Raw genomic sequence first — 16,165 nt, forward strand, 5'->3', positions numbered from 1 at the left:
CTACAATGATTAATGACTTTTCCAGACTTCCCTTTTCTACTAACAAAATAAAAATGTTAGTGGGAGTTGGCAACCCAGACTTGCCAAGTGCTTGTGTAAGTAGTTTCTTAATTGATAAAAGAGAACACAACTCAGAGAAAGAGAGAATGTTTAAAAATATATTGTGATTTCAGGCAAGCTGAACACTTTATACCTTCCAAAATTGCCTTTCCCTTGCTGATTGTGCAATAAGGTTGTCCTTAAGAACAACCTCATCATCTTCCAGAGATGGTTTGAAGTTTTCATGCAGTCACTACTGCTTGCTATGTACATACAAGCTTCATGTGTGTTAAACATTTTCAAGGTCATTGATATTTTTAAATGATGGAGCATTTTTTTCTATATATTCCTGCCAGTGGTTGACCTGTTGAATCTATTTATAAGTGACTACCTTCTAATTATTTGAATAATTGGAATGTCTTTCTCTTTTCTTTTTGAAGATTAACCAAGTTATTGAAAAATAGTTCTGGGGGAGGGACATAATGGAACTAAATGGCTTGGACAAGATAGTCCATTGGCTAAGGAATATTAAGTTACTGTGATGGATCTGTTATTTCTACATACAAATCACAATGCATCTTTATTCATCTTGTGTGATTATTGTCTATGTGTGCCCATCACTCTTCCACAGGGAGTCTATGAAGTATGCTACTTCTAGATCACTTCATATTGTGTGTGAACCACTGCAACATCCAGGAATTTCATTAATTGCCATGTGACTGGCTCATCATTTTAAAAAAATATTGTTGGTGAATACATCTGTCTAATGACATCCTTTATACTGCCAGTTGAAAAATACAGTACTTTGAAAATATTAGAATGGCAAGCTGGAAATGACCTTATGTGTTGCCTAACTCTTGGCAGAGAAATAATGGACTAGATGTACAGGATGAGACATTCATTTTAGACATGGCTAATGTGTTGATTTGTTTGGGGTGAAAAAATGGGTGGTGCTAGAGATTCAAAAGAAGAAAAGAACAGGACATCAATAAGATAATAAAATTAGACAAATTAAAACAAAAATGTTCAGGAAGGGACACAAACAGGATAATTTTCTTACTGAGTTAAATTTAGCATACAAATAAAAAAACAGAAGTTCATTGTCTCATATATAGATTCATTCTTTCTTCTTTAAATGATGAAATGTTAATTGATCATTATTGTTATAATAATTAACAATTCCTTTAAAGTGATCATTGAGTTCAGTGGCTTTCAAACCTTTTTGGTTTGTCTGAAAACTACTTAACAAAAATATCTTGAGGGTCAGCAGTTTCTCTTTCCTTTACATCAACTGGGAGTTGCCATTACCACCACTCCCTTTTTTGAAACTGATGTTCCTCTAGATGAAATAACATTGATGTTTAGAATGAATCAATTAATTTCTAAAAATGCTTCACACAATAAACAATGCCTTGAAATTGCCATATTATATTTATGCAAAAAATCAATCCACAGATAAATCAAAGAGTAACTATGATCTATATATTGCAATCTAGTGTGTCCCCTTGTTAGTGTAAGGCACCATTATGAGTAAGTGATCCTCTGTTATTGTCAAAATTCTCCAAATAAATAATGCTTGGTCTCCTTTAGTAACATATTTTGGGCCAAATGGTCAGTTGAGCTAATCAGTTAGTTTAAAATAGAAACCACTATTCCACTTAATGTAAGAAATATCCCCATTGGAATTAGTGTCTTGAATTTCCAAAGCATTCTCATGACTGACATTTCCATTTACATCAGTCATGTAGACACAGCACTGGTACCTGCCTAAGCAGATTTTTCTGGCTTCCCAATTTCCCTTAATTATATTTACCACCATCTGCACCCTACAAATAACATGTCCTTTAGTAGTTAAAGGAATGATTTAACAAATGTGTACAAGTACAAAGTAAAATAGAGTGTTAAACAATTACCTAATAAATTTGGCTTTTTTTGACAGTTTTTTTCTGGATAATTTAAGAGAGGGTTTATCAATGTCCAAATTTCCCCAGTTATTAAAACAATTGCCCAAATTATCTATTTCATCTTTATTTCTTGGATTCATATTTATTTGATAAAATGGCTTATCTAAGCTGTCACAAATTGTTATACCAATTAAGTTGACGATTCCCAAGAATTGCCAAGGATTCATTCTATAACTGTTATTTCTTTCTCTGGGAAGTAGTTCATCATTCCTTTTGATTCGCTCAATGTCTGTTATTGAATTATTTTAGGAAAATGTATTTCATCTTCTAAGCTAATTATATATTTTAAAGTTGTAGCTTTGTTTTAAAAATAAGATTTTTTATGATTAAATATAGGCCATTTGTCTGGAGTGGCATTTCAGTCATTTTATTGATGATATAGGAGAAAGTGTATTTTCTTGAATATCTCCTTAAGATGTACTTCTTTCTCAAAGCTGCATGAATTAATGTCTTTTTCCCATCTTGTTTTTCTTCTTGTCCTATGGTTGTTGTCATGAAGTACAACTTGGGCTCTCTACTGATTACATTATAAGAGTTTTATGAGGTCTTGAGAAAGTAAATTAATCATTGTCTATTGGCCATTGGACTCAGCATACTATCTTTTTCTCAGAGCTATTTCTTTGCTAGGTTTTTTAGACTTTCTAAAGAACTGTAATACTTTTAATTGAAACAGAACCTATGAAGTTTAAAGGAGCAGATAGACAGGACGGGCATTTGAGCCATGCCAAATTTTTATATTTATTTTTCTTTTTAGTCCTGCCAATTATTCAGCATGGACAACAGATATTTAGCACAATTGAAGGAGTCCCTGTAAGTTTACCATGTAAAGCAAGTGGAGTTCCCAAACCAACTATTGTCTGGTCCAAGGTGAGTATCTCATTTCAGTTGTACGAAATACTATTAATCTGTACTGTGGACCTTTAATATGAATTAGATAGAGCTTCTTCAATACAACTTCATTGATATGGGTATGTCGTACCCTGATGTAGATATTGAGTTATTTATGTCCTCATAGATAATAATCATAAGTTGCTGAAAAAAATTCGTTACCTGGTGACCAAACATTTGGAAATGAAACTTCCCAAACTTAGACTAGGCTTCTAACAACTGACACAGAGTTGACATCCTAGACACTATTGAAAGCCTTTCTATCTTAGTAGGAGCTATCATTTTTCATTGCATAAACATCATTTGAAAAGAAAAGGGCATATGTACACCATGATGAGACATCAGTAAATGGATTTAACAGAGCCAGTCTTCTGTAAGAACAGAGGAAGAATATCAAATAAAGGTTAATAGTGTCTATTTAGTGTGTGTGTATATGTAACTAAAATATCTTAACATATGATTTCATTTGTTACATTTAAAATCCCAGTGATGTAAAGAACAAATATTATTATTTGTATTTCCTTTAGAAAGATAAATTGAAACATAATGTTTCAGCTGGTCACATAGTCCAGTGGCAAAGCTATTCCTTGGACCTGTTTCTCTGCTCACCCATTCATTGTCCTTGAACTAAACTGATCTATCTTCTCTTTTTTTCTTTTTCCTTGTTAGATCAGGAAAGAAATGTCTAGACAGTACCTTGGATTCCAATAAAGTAACTTGATAGACATTTTTGCCTTTAAATCTCTGTTCTGTAATAGAAGGGGTGTTTGTGTTAAAAGAGTTAAGATTATGTATTATTTGAGGATTGAAGGTTATATATTTTTAAAAATTTTCTTCCAAAAGTGTCATATCTTTATTGTCTAAATACGTGTTTATACATTTACTGGTCTTTATTCTCTTTCACAGAAAGGAGAGCTGATTTCTCCCAGCAATGTTAAATTTTCTGCAGGATTGGATGGAAGTTTATATATAGTGTCACCAGGAGGTGAGGAAAGTGGGGAATATGTCTGCACTGCCACCAATGCAGCAGGATATGCCAAAAGAAAAGTTCAACTGACAGTTTATGGTAAGGGCCTGTTTGAAGAATGTTTTTCATCAACACTTTCCATCTTTGCCAAAACACACAGCTGTCCCTTACATAACCTTACCCAAAGACTGTACCCCTAAAGTAAGCCATGATTTTCCCAAAAATGTAGTCTTTCTGCCAACTAAAATCTCATATAAGGGTAGCTCTACCCAACTCTGATTTTGGTTTTAAGGGGGGAAAGTATATAAGCCCTTGGAAAATTTTATAATGTTTTCTCAGAGTAGTATGCTCATTACACCCAACCCTTGTTCAGTAATACCAGTTAGTTAAAATTATTAGCAAGCCAAACCTCAGTTATGTCTTGGTTAGAATTGTGCCCTGGAGGCTACTTTGCAGATGGCTTTCTTTAAGACTGCATTTCAGCTGACCTCTTAATCCTTGTACTCAAGCAAAAAAAGTGAGAAAAGTCTCTTATTGCCTTCCTATCATTTTTCCCAACATTCTTCATTTAAAATGTCTGGAAATCATTAGACTGTCCCCTGAAATTTGAGACTATATGAAGTCTCTTTGCATATAATTTTTTTAAAAATGTAATTATTTAATAAAAAAATAATAGCTGACATTTCTCTAGCACTTTAAGCTGCCAAGAAGAAGCTAGGTGGAGCAATAGCTAGAGTACTGGGTCAAGGCCTGAATTCAAATCTAGCCTCTGATGCTAGCTCTGTGACCTTGGGCAAGTCACTTAATCTGTCTGCTTAAGTTTCCTCAACTGTAAATTGGAAATCCTAATAGCACCTTCTTCCTAGAGTAAGTGCTTAGCAGCATGCCTGACCCATAGTAAACAATAAATGATTGTTTCTTCTTCTGCCTTTTACGTTTTATAAATAATTTATATATATATATAATATATATATATATATTGATTTTTTTCATCCTCTAAATCTAGGGTTGTAAAAATATTACAGGTATATTATTCACAAATTCCTACTTTGATGCCTCATCATGGTGTGGATGTGATCCTGGGTTCTCAAAGTCTATGCCAGGTGAATGTAAGCCTTGGCACACTCTACCATCCAGGAAAAACTTTGAGTGTGGTCTTATACCAAGCTATGTGCCAAACTCTGAATAACTTTTAAAATTTATATTTATTATAGTTCAACTTAAAGGGAATGATAATTTAGTGATAAATAAGGATTTCTAGAATCAGCTTTTGCATGCTGACTGACTTGAATAGAACAAGACTAAAAGAGTAAAAATGAGAAAAAGATGGATAATGTAATTAAAATAACATTAATTTGACCTAGTTACACAAATTTTGACACAGAAAAAGGGAAATTGATGTAAATATGATACTAATACCAATTACACAATTTCATATGGAAGTTTAACTTGTGTATATCAGTTGTTATTATGAGAAAACCAAGAATGCCTAAAAATCATGTCAGTCCAAAAACACTTGTGATTTACTTGCCAAGCAGGGAGATATTGCAGCCAAAGGATACAACATTTTGAAATATAAACTTATTTGTAAAATCACATAAAGACAAATGATGAAAGATTATGAGCAGTATTGCCCCATAAAACTGAAGAGTAGAAGGGGGAAAGGTTTCTTTTAATCTAGGTAATGGATCAAACTAAGTAAAGTCATCCCAAGGGTGTCTAAAAATGATACTGGAAGATAATCTGTAGGAATTTCTATTAAAATATTTGTACCTTAAACAGAAGCAATGCATCCAAAATTAGAAGGGAGGCAGAAAGCTGGGAAACAATTTTTGAGCCAGTACTTCTGATAAAGGCTCATCTCTAAAATATATAGGGAAACTAAATAAAATTTATAAGAACCCAAGTCATTCCCCAATTGAGAAATGGTCAAAGGATATGAACAGGCAGTTTTCTGATGAAGAAACCAAAGCTATCTATTCCCATATGAAAAAATGCTCTAAATCTCTAATGATTAGAGAGATGCAAGTTAAAACAACTCTGAGGTACCACCTGAACCTATCAGATTGGCTAAAATGACAAAAAAAGGAAAATAATAAATGTTGGAGAAGCTGTGGGAAAATTGGAACACTAATGCATTGTTGGTGGAGCTGTGAACTGATCCAACCATTCTGGAGAGCAATTTGGAATTATGCCCAAAGGGCTATAACGCTGTGCATACCCTTTGACCCAGCAATACCACTTTTGGGTCTTTTTCCCAAAAAGATCATGGAAGGGGGAAAGAGACCCACATGTACAAAAATATTTATAGCTGCTCTTTATGTGGTGGCAAAGAATTGGAAGTTGAGGGGGTGCCCATCAATTGGGGAATGGCTGGACAAGTTGTGGTATATGAATACAATGGAATACTATTGTGCTATAAGAAACGATGAGCAGGAGGAGTTCAGAGAAACCTGGAGGGTCTTGCGTGGGCTGATGATGAGTGAGATGAGCAGAACTAGAAGAACATTGTACACAGTAACATCAACATTGAGTGTTGATCTACTGTGAGGGACTATATTCTTCTCACCAATGCAATGGCACAGAAGAGTTCCAGGGAACTCGTGATGGAAGAGGATCTCCAAATCCAGGAAAAAAAAAAAAAAGGACTGCGGAATATAGATTCTGAATGAACCATACTATTTCTTTTGTTTTTGATGCTGTTGTTTTTTTCTATTTTGAGGTTTTCCATCATAGCTCTGATTTTTTTCTCTTATAACATGACCAATGCAGAAATAGGATTAATGTTATTATGTGTACATATATATAACCTATATCAGATTACCTGCTGTCTAGGGGAGGGGAGAGGGAGAGGAGGGAGGGAGAAAAATCTGAAATTGTAAAGCTTGTATAAACAAAGGTTGAGAACTATCTTTACATGTAACGGAAAAAAATAAAATACTTTATTAATTAAAAAAAATATATTTGTACCTTCAAAGACTTTGGGGTTTATATACCAGGAAAGGGTTTTTAAGGAAATGAAAGTGTCATTAAAGAAAACAAAGATAGAAAGTCGGCTTGCTAAACAGAATATTTACAAAGGAGTTCATTTTGAAGGGGACAAATTTGTGAAGGCATTAATGGATTCCTTATCAAGTTATTTGAACCAGAGGATGTTAATGTAGATGTGGTTGAAAAGCCCAAGACTTTATATGCCTATATTTCCACCTACCTAAAATATCCATGAGAATAATCTACACATACTTTTAGGATATTCTTGATAAGACTACCAGAAGGGAAAAACTAGGCTTTTGAAAGTAATATTTGATATTAGAAGACATTTTACCAAAATGAAACTGACTGGAAGATATAGCTAATGTAAGATCCCAATGTCTTTGTTTCAACTATAATAAAATAGCTCTCTTCAGTGTCAAAGTCATAAAAGACTCATTGAAAGATTTAACAAAGGGGCAGCTAGGTGGCGCAGTGGATAGAGCACCGGCCCTGGAGTCAGGAGTACCTGAGTTCAAATCCGGCCTCAGACACTTAACACTTACTAGCAGTGTGACCCTGGGCAAGTCACTTAACCCCAATTGTCTCACTAAAAAAAAAAAAAAAAGAAAGAAAGATTTAACCAAGAAATAGAGTTGTTTGTTAACCATTTGATTATTAGAAAAGCAGGATAATTGTATTAACTAAAGTGAGTATATGCAGAGGGTGGGAAGACAGATTACATACCACCCTCCCTGTTATAGCCCATCCTGGGTTGTCACCAACATAACCACACCTAGTTTTTCCCCTTTACCTTCTTATACTTCCCCACTGAACCCTCTGTTCACCCCTACACTTTTCTGAGACACTCATCACTCTCTGGAGGAACCCATTAATCCATAGTAGCAACTGCACTGTTACTATTGGGAAAAATCAACCTTCCTCCAGCATCCCTCCCTTTGCTGGCCTAGATCACTTCATAGCTATGGCAGGCCCTCTTAGATAGCAAAGTACTGAGAACTCTCTGTTTTGTTTTGGATGAGACAGAGTGAGCCCCACAGGATGAGCAGGTAGATTGCACCCCCAATATAATGATGTTTTCTTTTCCCCCAAACCCACTTTTCTTCCCTATTTTTGTCAGATACACTACCATCTTAATCATTCACATATGCTCAAGATCTTGGTGTCATGTTAGATTCACTTTCATTTATCCTACATATCTTAGTATATCTTCTTGTTTCTATTTCTAAACATCTCTAACTTACATTCCTTGCACTCCATTTGTGCAACCATTAATACCAAAGTCCAGACCTCTCACAACAGCGTCTTCCCCTAGATTATTATAATGGCTTCCCTATTAGACTCCCTGTTGCTATCGTCTCTCCATCCAAATCCAGCTTCCACAAAACCACCAAGGTGAATTTTCCTATGCCTTATGTCTTATCATCTCCCTCTCTCTCTCTCTCTCTCTCTCTCTCTCTCGCTCTCTCCTCTCTCTCTCTCTCTCTCACACACACACACACCACACACACACACACACACACACACACACACACACACACACACACACACACACTAAACTGCAGTGACTCCCGTACTTTCCTCTTACCTCTAAGATCAAGTATAAGCTTTTCATTGGCATTTGGAGTCTCTTAAAAAACTTTACATCTTCTATCTTCCTACCTTTTTGGTCTTCTGCACATTACCCACCCCATTCCTTTACCCTGTCTTCTTCATACTAATTTCAGCTAAAATATCCAAACATTAATAGGAAATTGAAGTATGAAACCATTCAGTAAATAGAACAATGTAAAGAAAGAGGAGAGGGTATATATTGAAATTTTTCACTGAATTGAAATCAGAGATAATTTTTTTTATTATTTTGCATTGTTTATGGTGAATACTTACATAGAAACATGACTCCTGCTAAAAAGTTATTTACTCACTGCCGTGACCTATTATTTGATTATTTATTAAGTATCTCAGTGAAAAATATTTAATAAAATAATTGCAAGTCTACTCTATTTCCCAGGATATAGAGAGGATTTTTTAAATGAAGCATTTTAATCACAGTACTCTCACTAAAAATAATGGGTATGAAATTGAAGATTATTCAGAGACTAAGGATAGGAAAATGGTTGACTTGAGCAGGCAGCAACACATTACTTCAGGGAACTCTGCACAAGAGAAACACTGTAATGATGCCATCTGAAAATGCATCATTGAAAAAGAAGTTCAAAATGTATAGTAAGAGCGATAATGATGGGTGGACTCCTTGAGGCAAGCTAATGTGTAGACATGATGAGAATTGCATAGGATAAAGGAGCATGGTTAGGTTGCATCACTGAATACATCATTGGAGGGAGTACCCCACACACATGAGATAATAGTGTATTTTTTTAAATACTTGTTTATATTTTTATTATAACATTTAAAAGATGAAGAAACAGAGACTTAAGGACATTAAAATAACTTTCCAGTTGTCATGCAGGTAGAATGAAACTCCTGGAGGGACTGGTTTTGCCTTTCTAATATCCCTAAATTTTAGCCTAATGTCTATCACGTGGAAAGCATATTGATTATAGCTAATAATTATCAGAAGTAGAATTCAAATGACATTCAAAATCGTATGCAATCTGTCATAAGCTGTCTTCATAGCTTAGAAAGCAAAGGAACATATAATTTTATCTGTTTAATTTTAGTCTACTGATGTTTCCAATGGTCGACCATTCCAATCAAATGTCATTTAAGTTGTCATAATTTCATAATTTTACAGGAGAGTATTAGAGAGCCTTGATTGTATTTCCCAGGTGCCCTCTTAACTTTTCAAAGGCCCATTGTCCACTCCATCATAACATATTTCCTTTCACCATATTTCTGTTAAGTGATGTATGTTTTCATTTAATTGTATATGCATTTACTTTCCTTATTAAGTAAACAAAATGTGTATTTTTAGTAAGGCCCAGAGTGTCGGGGGATCAACAAGGGCTAACACCGGATAAGCCGATAGAGATCTCAGTCACAGCAGGTGAAGATGTTACGCTTCCATGTGAGGTGAAAAGCCTGCCTCCACCCACAATTACCTGGGCCAGAGAAACCCAACTCATCTCCCCATTCTCTCCGAGGTAATGAAATTTGATATGAATTATGTCCTGTGAAAACAGAAGTTCTTAGACACCTCTTTTCTCTGGTTTTCTAAATGCTTTTAAAAATTGTCTAATGATTCAAATCTTGTCATTCAGTGAATTAATTAAGGAAGTGTGTTTTTACAGAGGGCATATATCTTATTCTTGATTGTATTCAAGGTTATTATATAATCCTAATATTCTCCCAAACCTCTGTGTTTCATAACATTAACTTCTCTTATAATGGAGGCCTTGCCAATGGAGCCTCATTCTCAGAGTGTGCACAGTCTTCTGTATAGCTGCCAAGATGAATGGTTTTGAAGCCAGTCATAAAGAACATATACACATACTTCAAGTCAAGGATCACAACTTTTTGTTTACATTTCATTATACCTTTTGAGAAGTAGTCTCCACCTCTTTCATCTTATAGGCAGAATACATGGCACATGCCTGAGAATGGGCATGTCCTGACAAGGCCCCTCTTATACTATTGCACTTTTATTGAACAATATCTGTAGAATGTTTTTATTTTAGCAGCTGGAATGCCATTCGCTCAACAGGAATAATCTACAATATACTCATTCATTTCTAGGATTTTCCACTTACTTATTAACTTTCTAGGATATCTTCTTTCACAAATGAAGAGACTGAAGTAGTATACTAGAGCAGAGGTGTCAGTATGCTGCCTGAGGGCCCAGTTCCACAGTGTGAACTGAATCAGATTAAATTATATTTGAGAGATACTTAATAAAATAAATAAGAATACAATAGAGCATAGATAATGTTAAATGGTGGTTTTCTTAGTCAATATACGGTCTGCAGAGCTCCTTGTCTATGGTTTAATGGTCCTCTTTCTATTTGTGTTTGACACCACTGGACTGAGGGGTACTTGACTGGCCATTAATTATGACTCTTGTGTCATAATGAACATTGATCCTCACCTTAATACAATTAAATAAGGATTCAAATCAACAGCAAATTCCCTCGTCTTACAGTTTAAAGATGCCAACTCCTGTTCCCCTGAGATTTCCTCAATATTCAGTTCAGATGCATAAAGCTTTCTCTGTTCTCCCTACTATTCTTTTTCACTTCCTCAAATTTCCCTGAACTCCTTTAATCTTTAATTTTCTTACTTTATTTTCTATTTTGTATTATGTTAACCACTTACACATTTTATCCTGTTCTGTATACATTAATCTCCTTGAGAGCAAGAAATAGATTAATTTTAGTCTTTCTATCTAGAACCAAGGACAGCGCCTTTCACTAGTAAGCACTTAAATGTGTATTGAATTCAATTTTAAAAAAATTCAGGTGAAGGCAACATCAGCAAACCAAAATTAAACAGATAATTATGTGCCCCTTTGCTTTCTAAGCTATGGAGGCAGCTTATGACATGTGGAATATGGTTTGAATGTCATTTAAGTTGTCATAATTTCACAGAAGAGTATTAGAGAGGCACGATTGTTCTTCCTCTTTTAAAGGCACTGTTTCCTTCCTGTTTTACAGGCACATCTTCCTTCCTTCAGGATCAATGAAAATCACTGAAACACGTGTTTCAGACAGTGGAATGTATCTTTGTGTTGCGACAAATATTGCAGGGAATGTGACTCAGTCAGTTAAATTAAGTGTCCATGGTAAGTTTTGAGACTTGAAATAAAGACAATGTGTCCTACGTGAAGATTCTGTGAACTGGCAATGATGACTTTGTGAACTGGCAGTCATGAAAACCCATTAACCATGTTTCTATATGTAATATCTAGCACTTAAACTACATTCAAAAGAGTTACTAAGAAAATATCCCAAAATCAAAACAACTTCTTGTAGAGCCCAGAAATATTCATTGGTTGCCCATGGGGTGATCAAACTAATTTCTTTCATTTATCTTCCTACCTTCCCCCCCCCAAAAAAGTGAATAATCCAAAACTTGTGAAGCTTATTTATTATCAGTTGTTTTTTTTTTTTTGGCAGGGCAATGGGGGTTAAGTAACTTGCCCAGGGTCATACAGTTAGTAAGTGTCAAGTGTCTGAGGCCAGATTTGAACTCAGGTCCTCAACAAATCAGTTAAAACACATTAGTAGTGAAAAGCTAAAGAAAAATAAAATTATTTTCATTAGTCTATTAAAAACACTTTTGAATTATTTCATATGGAATGACCTTAAATTGAACACTTTACATTTTTAATGCATTTGATATAGATAAGCTTTTGTGTTTTATACTAAAACTATAATATGCTCATTATAATAAATTATAAAAAATAATAGTCTTCAAATTTAAAATAAAATAAATTTTAAATGAAAAGAATTATTAAGGAAATATGAATCATTTAACTTTTTTCATATGGACCTTTCTAGCAAATTCTCAGGTAGAAAATAGATTTGCTAGCCTCATTTTAAATAATGACAGATGGACCATAATGGTTTTAGACATTTAGTTAAGTTTTAATAAGCATCCAAAAGTTTTGTTGTTTGTCCTTCATCCTCAAAGAGGAAGAGGACGATGACATTGGTGATGTCATGACTTTCAGTTAATTGGATTTAAGAGAGTCAGGGCTTTGCAAAGTCAGCAGCCTCACTCTCTTCTCCAGAGCCACCTGGGTCCAGTGGTGAGATATATATCAGGATTATTGCTGATGGTCTCAGATGTACTAAGGCACTTGGGTTAAGTGACCTGGCCAGGGTCACACAGCTAGTTACAGAGGCTAAATTTAGGTCCTCCCAACAGCAGGACCAGTGCTCCACAAGCTGCCCTTCCTGAAATTTTGATGGTTATGTGAATATGCATCATGACATTTAAATTTTGAATGCTCCCCTCATTGTTCATATTGTCCAAGGTTCTCCTTCATTCCCAAGAAATCCCAGGATCCTACAGTTTTTCCAGAGTATTTACTTGTTTCTTAGGAAAAATTCATAATCTTATTAGTGTTCAGCATCAGCTGGAGTACATCATGCCAATGTCACATTTACAATCCTTAGTTGTAGGAGGATCTCTGTATATTGTGGCTCTTCTCTGTTTCAAAATTTATACTTCCTAAAAGATACAGTTAAAATATGTTTTTGTCATTTGATATTACATTTAGCAAATCATCTGAGATGTTAAATGGTTTACTGAATTATGTAGAAATGGTCCTCTATTTTTGCATTTTTCATGCCACTGACTGATAGACATCGAGCAAGTTACACAATATTCCTCTGCTTGAAATTTTCAAATATATTTGGTTGTTTCTAGTTCCTCCAAGGATACAACGTGGCCTGAGACTTCTGAAGGTACAAGTTGGTCAGAGAGTGGACATCCCCTGCAATGCCCAAGGATTACCTCACCCTGCGCTTACCTGGTTTAAAGATGGAAATACCATGGTGATTGATGGAGTGCAGTATACCAGCAGTCCAGATGGAACGCTGAGCATTGACCAAGTTCAACTTTCAGATTCTGGTGTATATAAATGTGTTGCTAATAATATAGCTGGCAGTGATGAGGCAGAGATAACAGTGCAAGTTCAAGGTAATTCTTTACATAGAGAAATGTGGGAGAGGAGAAGACAACTCAAACATATTTAACTCATTTATTAAAAATATTTGTGATTTTCCCATGAATGTAATTTTTTTTTTTGCAGTTCCAACGGCAGAACTGAAAGGAGTCTCTTCCATATGTAACTGGAAGAGACAAAAACATTAGATTGTGAATCTGACATTTTTTAATCCAAAAATATATTTTGTATATTTCATCTTTGAAATGAGATGTGTTATTCACCATGAATAACACATCTAATCAACAATACCAAATAAATTATGTTTGTGAGAAATTATGTATTGTTAGTAGAAGTACTATTTTATCCAACTACAATTAGACATGCTTTGTACAAATCATATTCCCAAGAAATATAGATCTGCTGTTACCCATGCTTGATGTTGAATTTGTTTTGGGTTGTTGAAGAATGGCTGTTATATATATAATTATTTAGGGATGTGTGTATATTGTAAAAATGGGGACCAGAAAACACTAAAGACTGATTTGATCTAGATCTTGAAGAATTAATAGATTTGGAAAGACAAAGTAGATAAGAAGGGCATTTTAAGAAGTGAAAGTTTCCCCAGTTTACCTCAGATTTCTGTGTTTTTAGTTTGAGGATATGTTTATTTCTATATTATTTTGTTGTGCATGTGTATATATGTATTTATCTATACCTATATCCATATCTATCTATATACACTGCATGTATTAGATCCCTCTCTTTTGTAAAATCCTCACATACCCCCTAGGAACAGTGACCTTTTCTAACTCTGAGCTTCATATTTACATATGTAGATATAATATGCACTATACTGATATATAATAAATATAAAATATATGCATAATATACTTATATTTATTATGATCCTCAGATATCAAATTATAGAACATAAGGAATGGAACATATCTACCTTTTGTTTATTATTATTGAAAGTTATCTGATCAGAATTTCTCATCTTTTTATGTTATAGTTTATTGAGAGGTAGCATAATGTATAGTAGGAAGCAGGATGGAGTTCCAGTCAGAAAACAGGTGCCTGACATTTACCAACTAGATGAAAATAGGCAAGCTACTGAATCTTTCAGCCTTATTTTCTTCATCTGTTATATTGGGGAAATAATACTTGTTAGTTCATATTTCAAAAAGTTGTTTTGAGGATCAAATGAAGTAATTCACATAAAATGCTTTATAAAACAATGTATAAAAATATAAACTTTCTCTCATGTAAAGGTATAATAATAGCATTTGTATAGTGATTTTAAGGTTTGCATGGTACTTTACAAATATTATCTCATTTCCTCACATGAATAATGGGATTTAGTGCTTTTATTACCTGCATTTTATAAATGAAGAAACTGAGGCAGGCAGAGATTAAACTATTTGCCCAGGTTCACACAGCTAATAAGTATTTGAGAAAAGATTTGAACTATGATCTTCCTGACACCAATTCAAGTGCTCTATTTAATGGGTTGTTTGCTGTTTGTACCCCCCTATACCACCTATCAAATGCTTCTCAGTGGTGGGAACTTGATAAAAATCTGTGGTATTAATATATTCTTTTTTTATAGAACCCCCAGCAATAGAAGATCTGGATCCTCCTTATAACACTCCCTTCCAAGAAAGAGTGGCCAACCAACGCATTGCATTTCCATGTCCAGTTAAAGGTGTGAAATAATATGACTAATAATTTATCATTAGTAGCTAATTTGAATAATATAGTTTCAATTTTTGCCATATAACATTTGAAAAAACATTCTTTGGTTCTTTTAAACTAAAATAAACATGTATATTTAGTAGTTCTAATATTTAGGGAAGCATTGATTGGAACAGTGAAGGAAGTAAAATTCTAACTATATTTCTTTCATCTTGTGGCTGGTAGGCCACATACATGGCAGATACATGTTGATTTTGCTAACATGTTAGTTTTCCGTCAAAATTTAGGTACAAAAAAGAACAGGTTACAGGGCAGCTAGGTGGCACAGTGGATAGAGCACCGGCCCTGGAGTCAGGAGTACCTGAGTTCAAATCCGGCCTCAGACACTTGACACTTACTAGCTGTGTGACCCTGGGCAAGTCACTTAACCCCCATTGCCTCACTAAAAAAAAAAAAAGAAAGAACAGGTTACTATTCATAAGAATAATATGGGCAGCTAGGTGGCGCAGTGGATAGAGCACCAGCCCTGGATGTAGGAGCACCTGAGTTCAAATCCGGCCTCAGACAATTGGCATTCACTAGCTGTGTGACCCTGGGCAAGTCACTTAACCCCAATTGCCTCACAAAAAAAAGAATAATAGCATAGAACAATAAAAAGTCATAGAAAGTTAGATTTTGAATGGACCTTAAAAAGTCAGTCAAATCTCCCATGCCATGTATAAAAACATCTTTAAGAGATAGTGACGAAGCCTCTGTTTGAGCCCTTTTTTACAGGGCAATGAGGGTTAAATGACTTGCCCAGGGTCACACAGCTAGTAAGTGTCAAGTGTCTGAGGGCAGATTTGAACTCGGGTCTTCCTGAATCCAAGGCTGGTGTTTTATCTACTGTGCCACCTAGCTGCCCCTATTTGAGCTCTTTTAAAGAGATTGCTTCATAATTAATATGTAACTTCTTTTACACATTGTTCTTTGTTCTTCCCTCTGGATTTAAGCTCATAAAATCTAACCTCAAGTATGAAAACTCTTTAGGTATTAGAAGATAGTTATTAT

General features: G+C 34.7%; 1 protein-coding gene across 1 annotated transcript in view; it reads left to right on the plus strand.

The window, feature by feature from the left end:
• The window catches only part of HMCN1 (hemicentin 1), a 517,054-nt gene that overhangs the window by 274,939 nt on the left and 225,950 nt on the right, over window positions 1-16,165 (plus strand). Inside the window, 6 exon segments of the mRNA XM_044003022.1 lie at window positions 2,758-2,870; window positions 3,798-3,957; window positions 9,785-9,953; window positions 11,460-11,587; window positions 13,180-13,452; window positions 15,030-15,125. Coding sequence (XP_043858957.1) covers window positions 2,758-2,870; window positions 3,798-3,957; window positions 9,785-9,953; window positions 11,460-11,587; window positions 13,180-13,452; window positions 15,030-15,125 — 939 coding nt within the window.

Source organism: Dromiciops gliroides, chromosome 4 (assembly GCF_019393635.1).
Source record: "Dromiciops gliroides isolate mDroGli1 chromosome 4, mDroGli1.pri, whole genome shotgun sequence".
Taxonomy (NCBI): domain Eukaryota; kingdom Metazoa; phylum Chordata; class Mammalia; order Microbiotheria; family Microbiotheriidae; genus Dromiciops; species Dromiciops gliroides.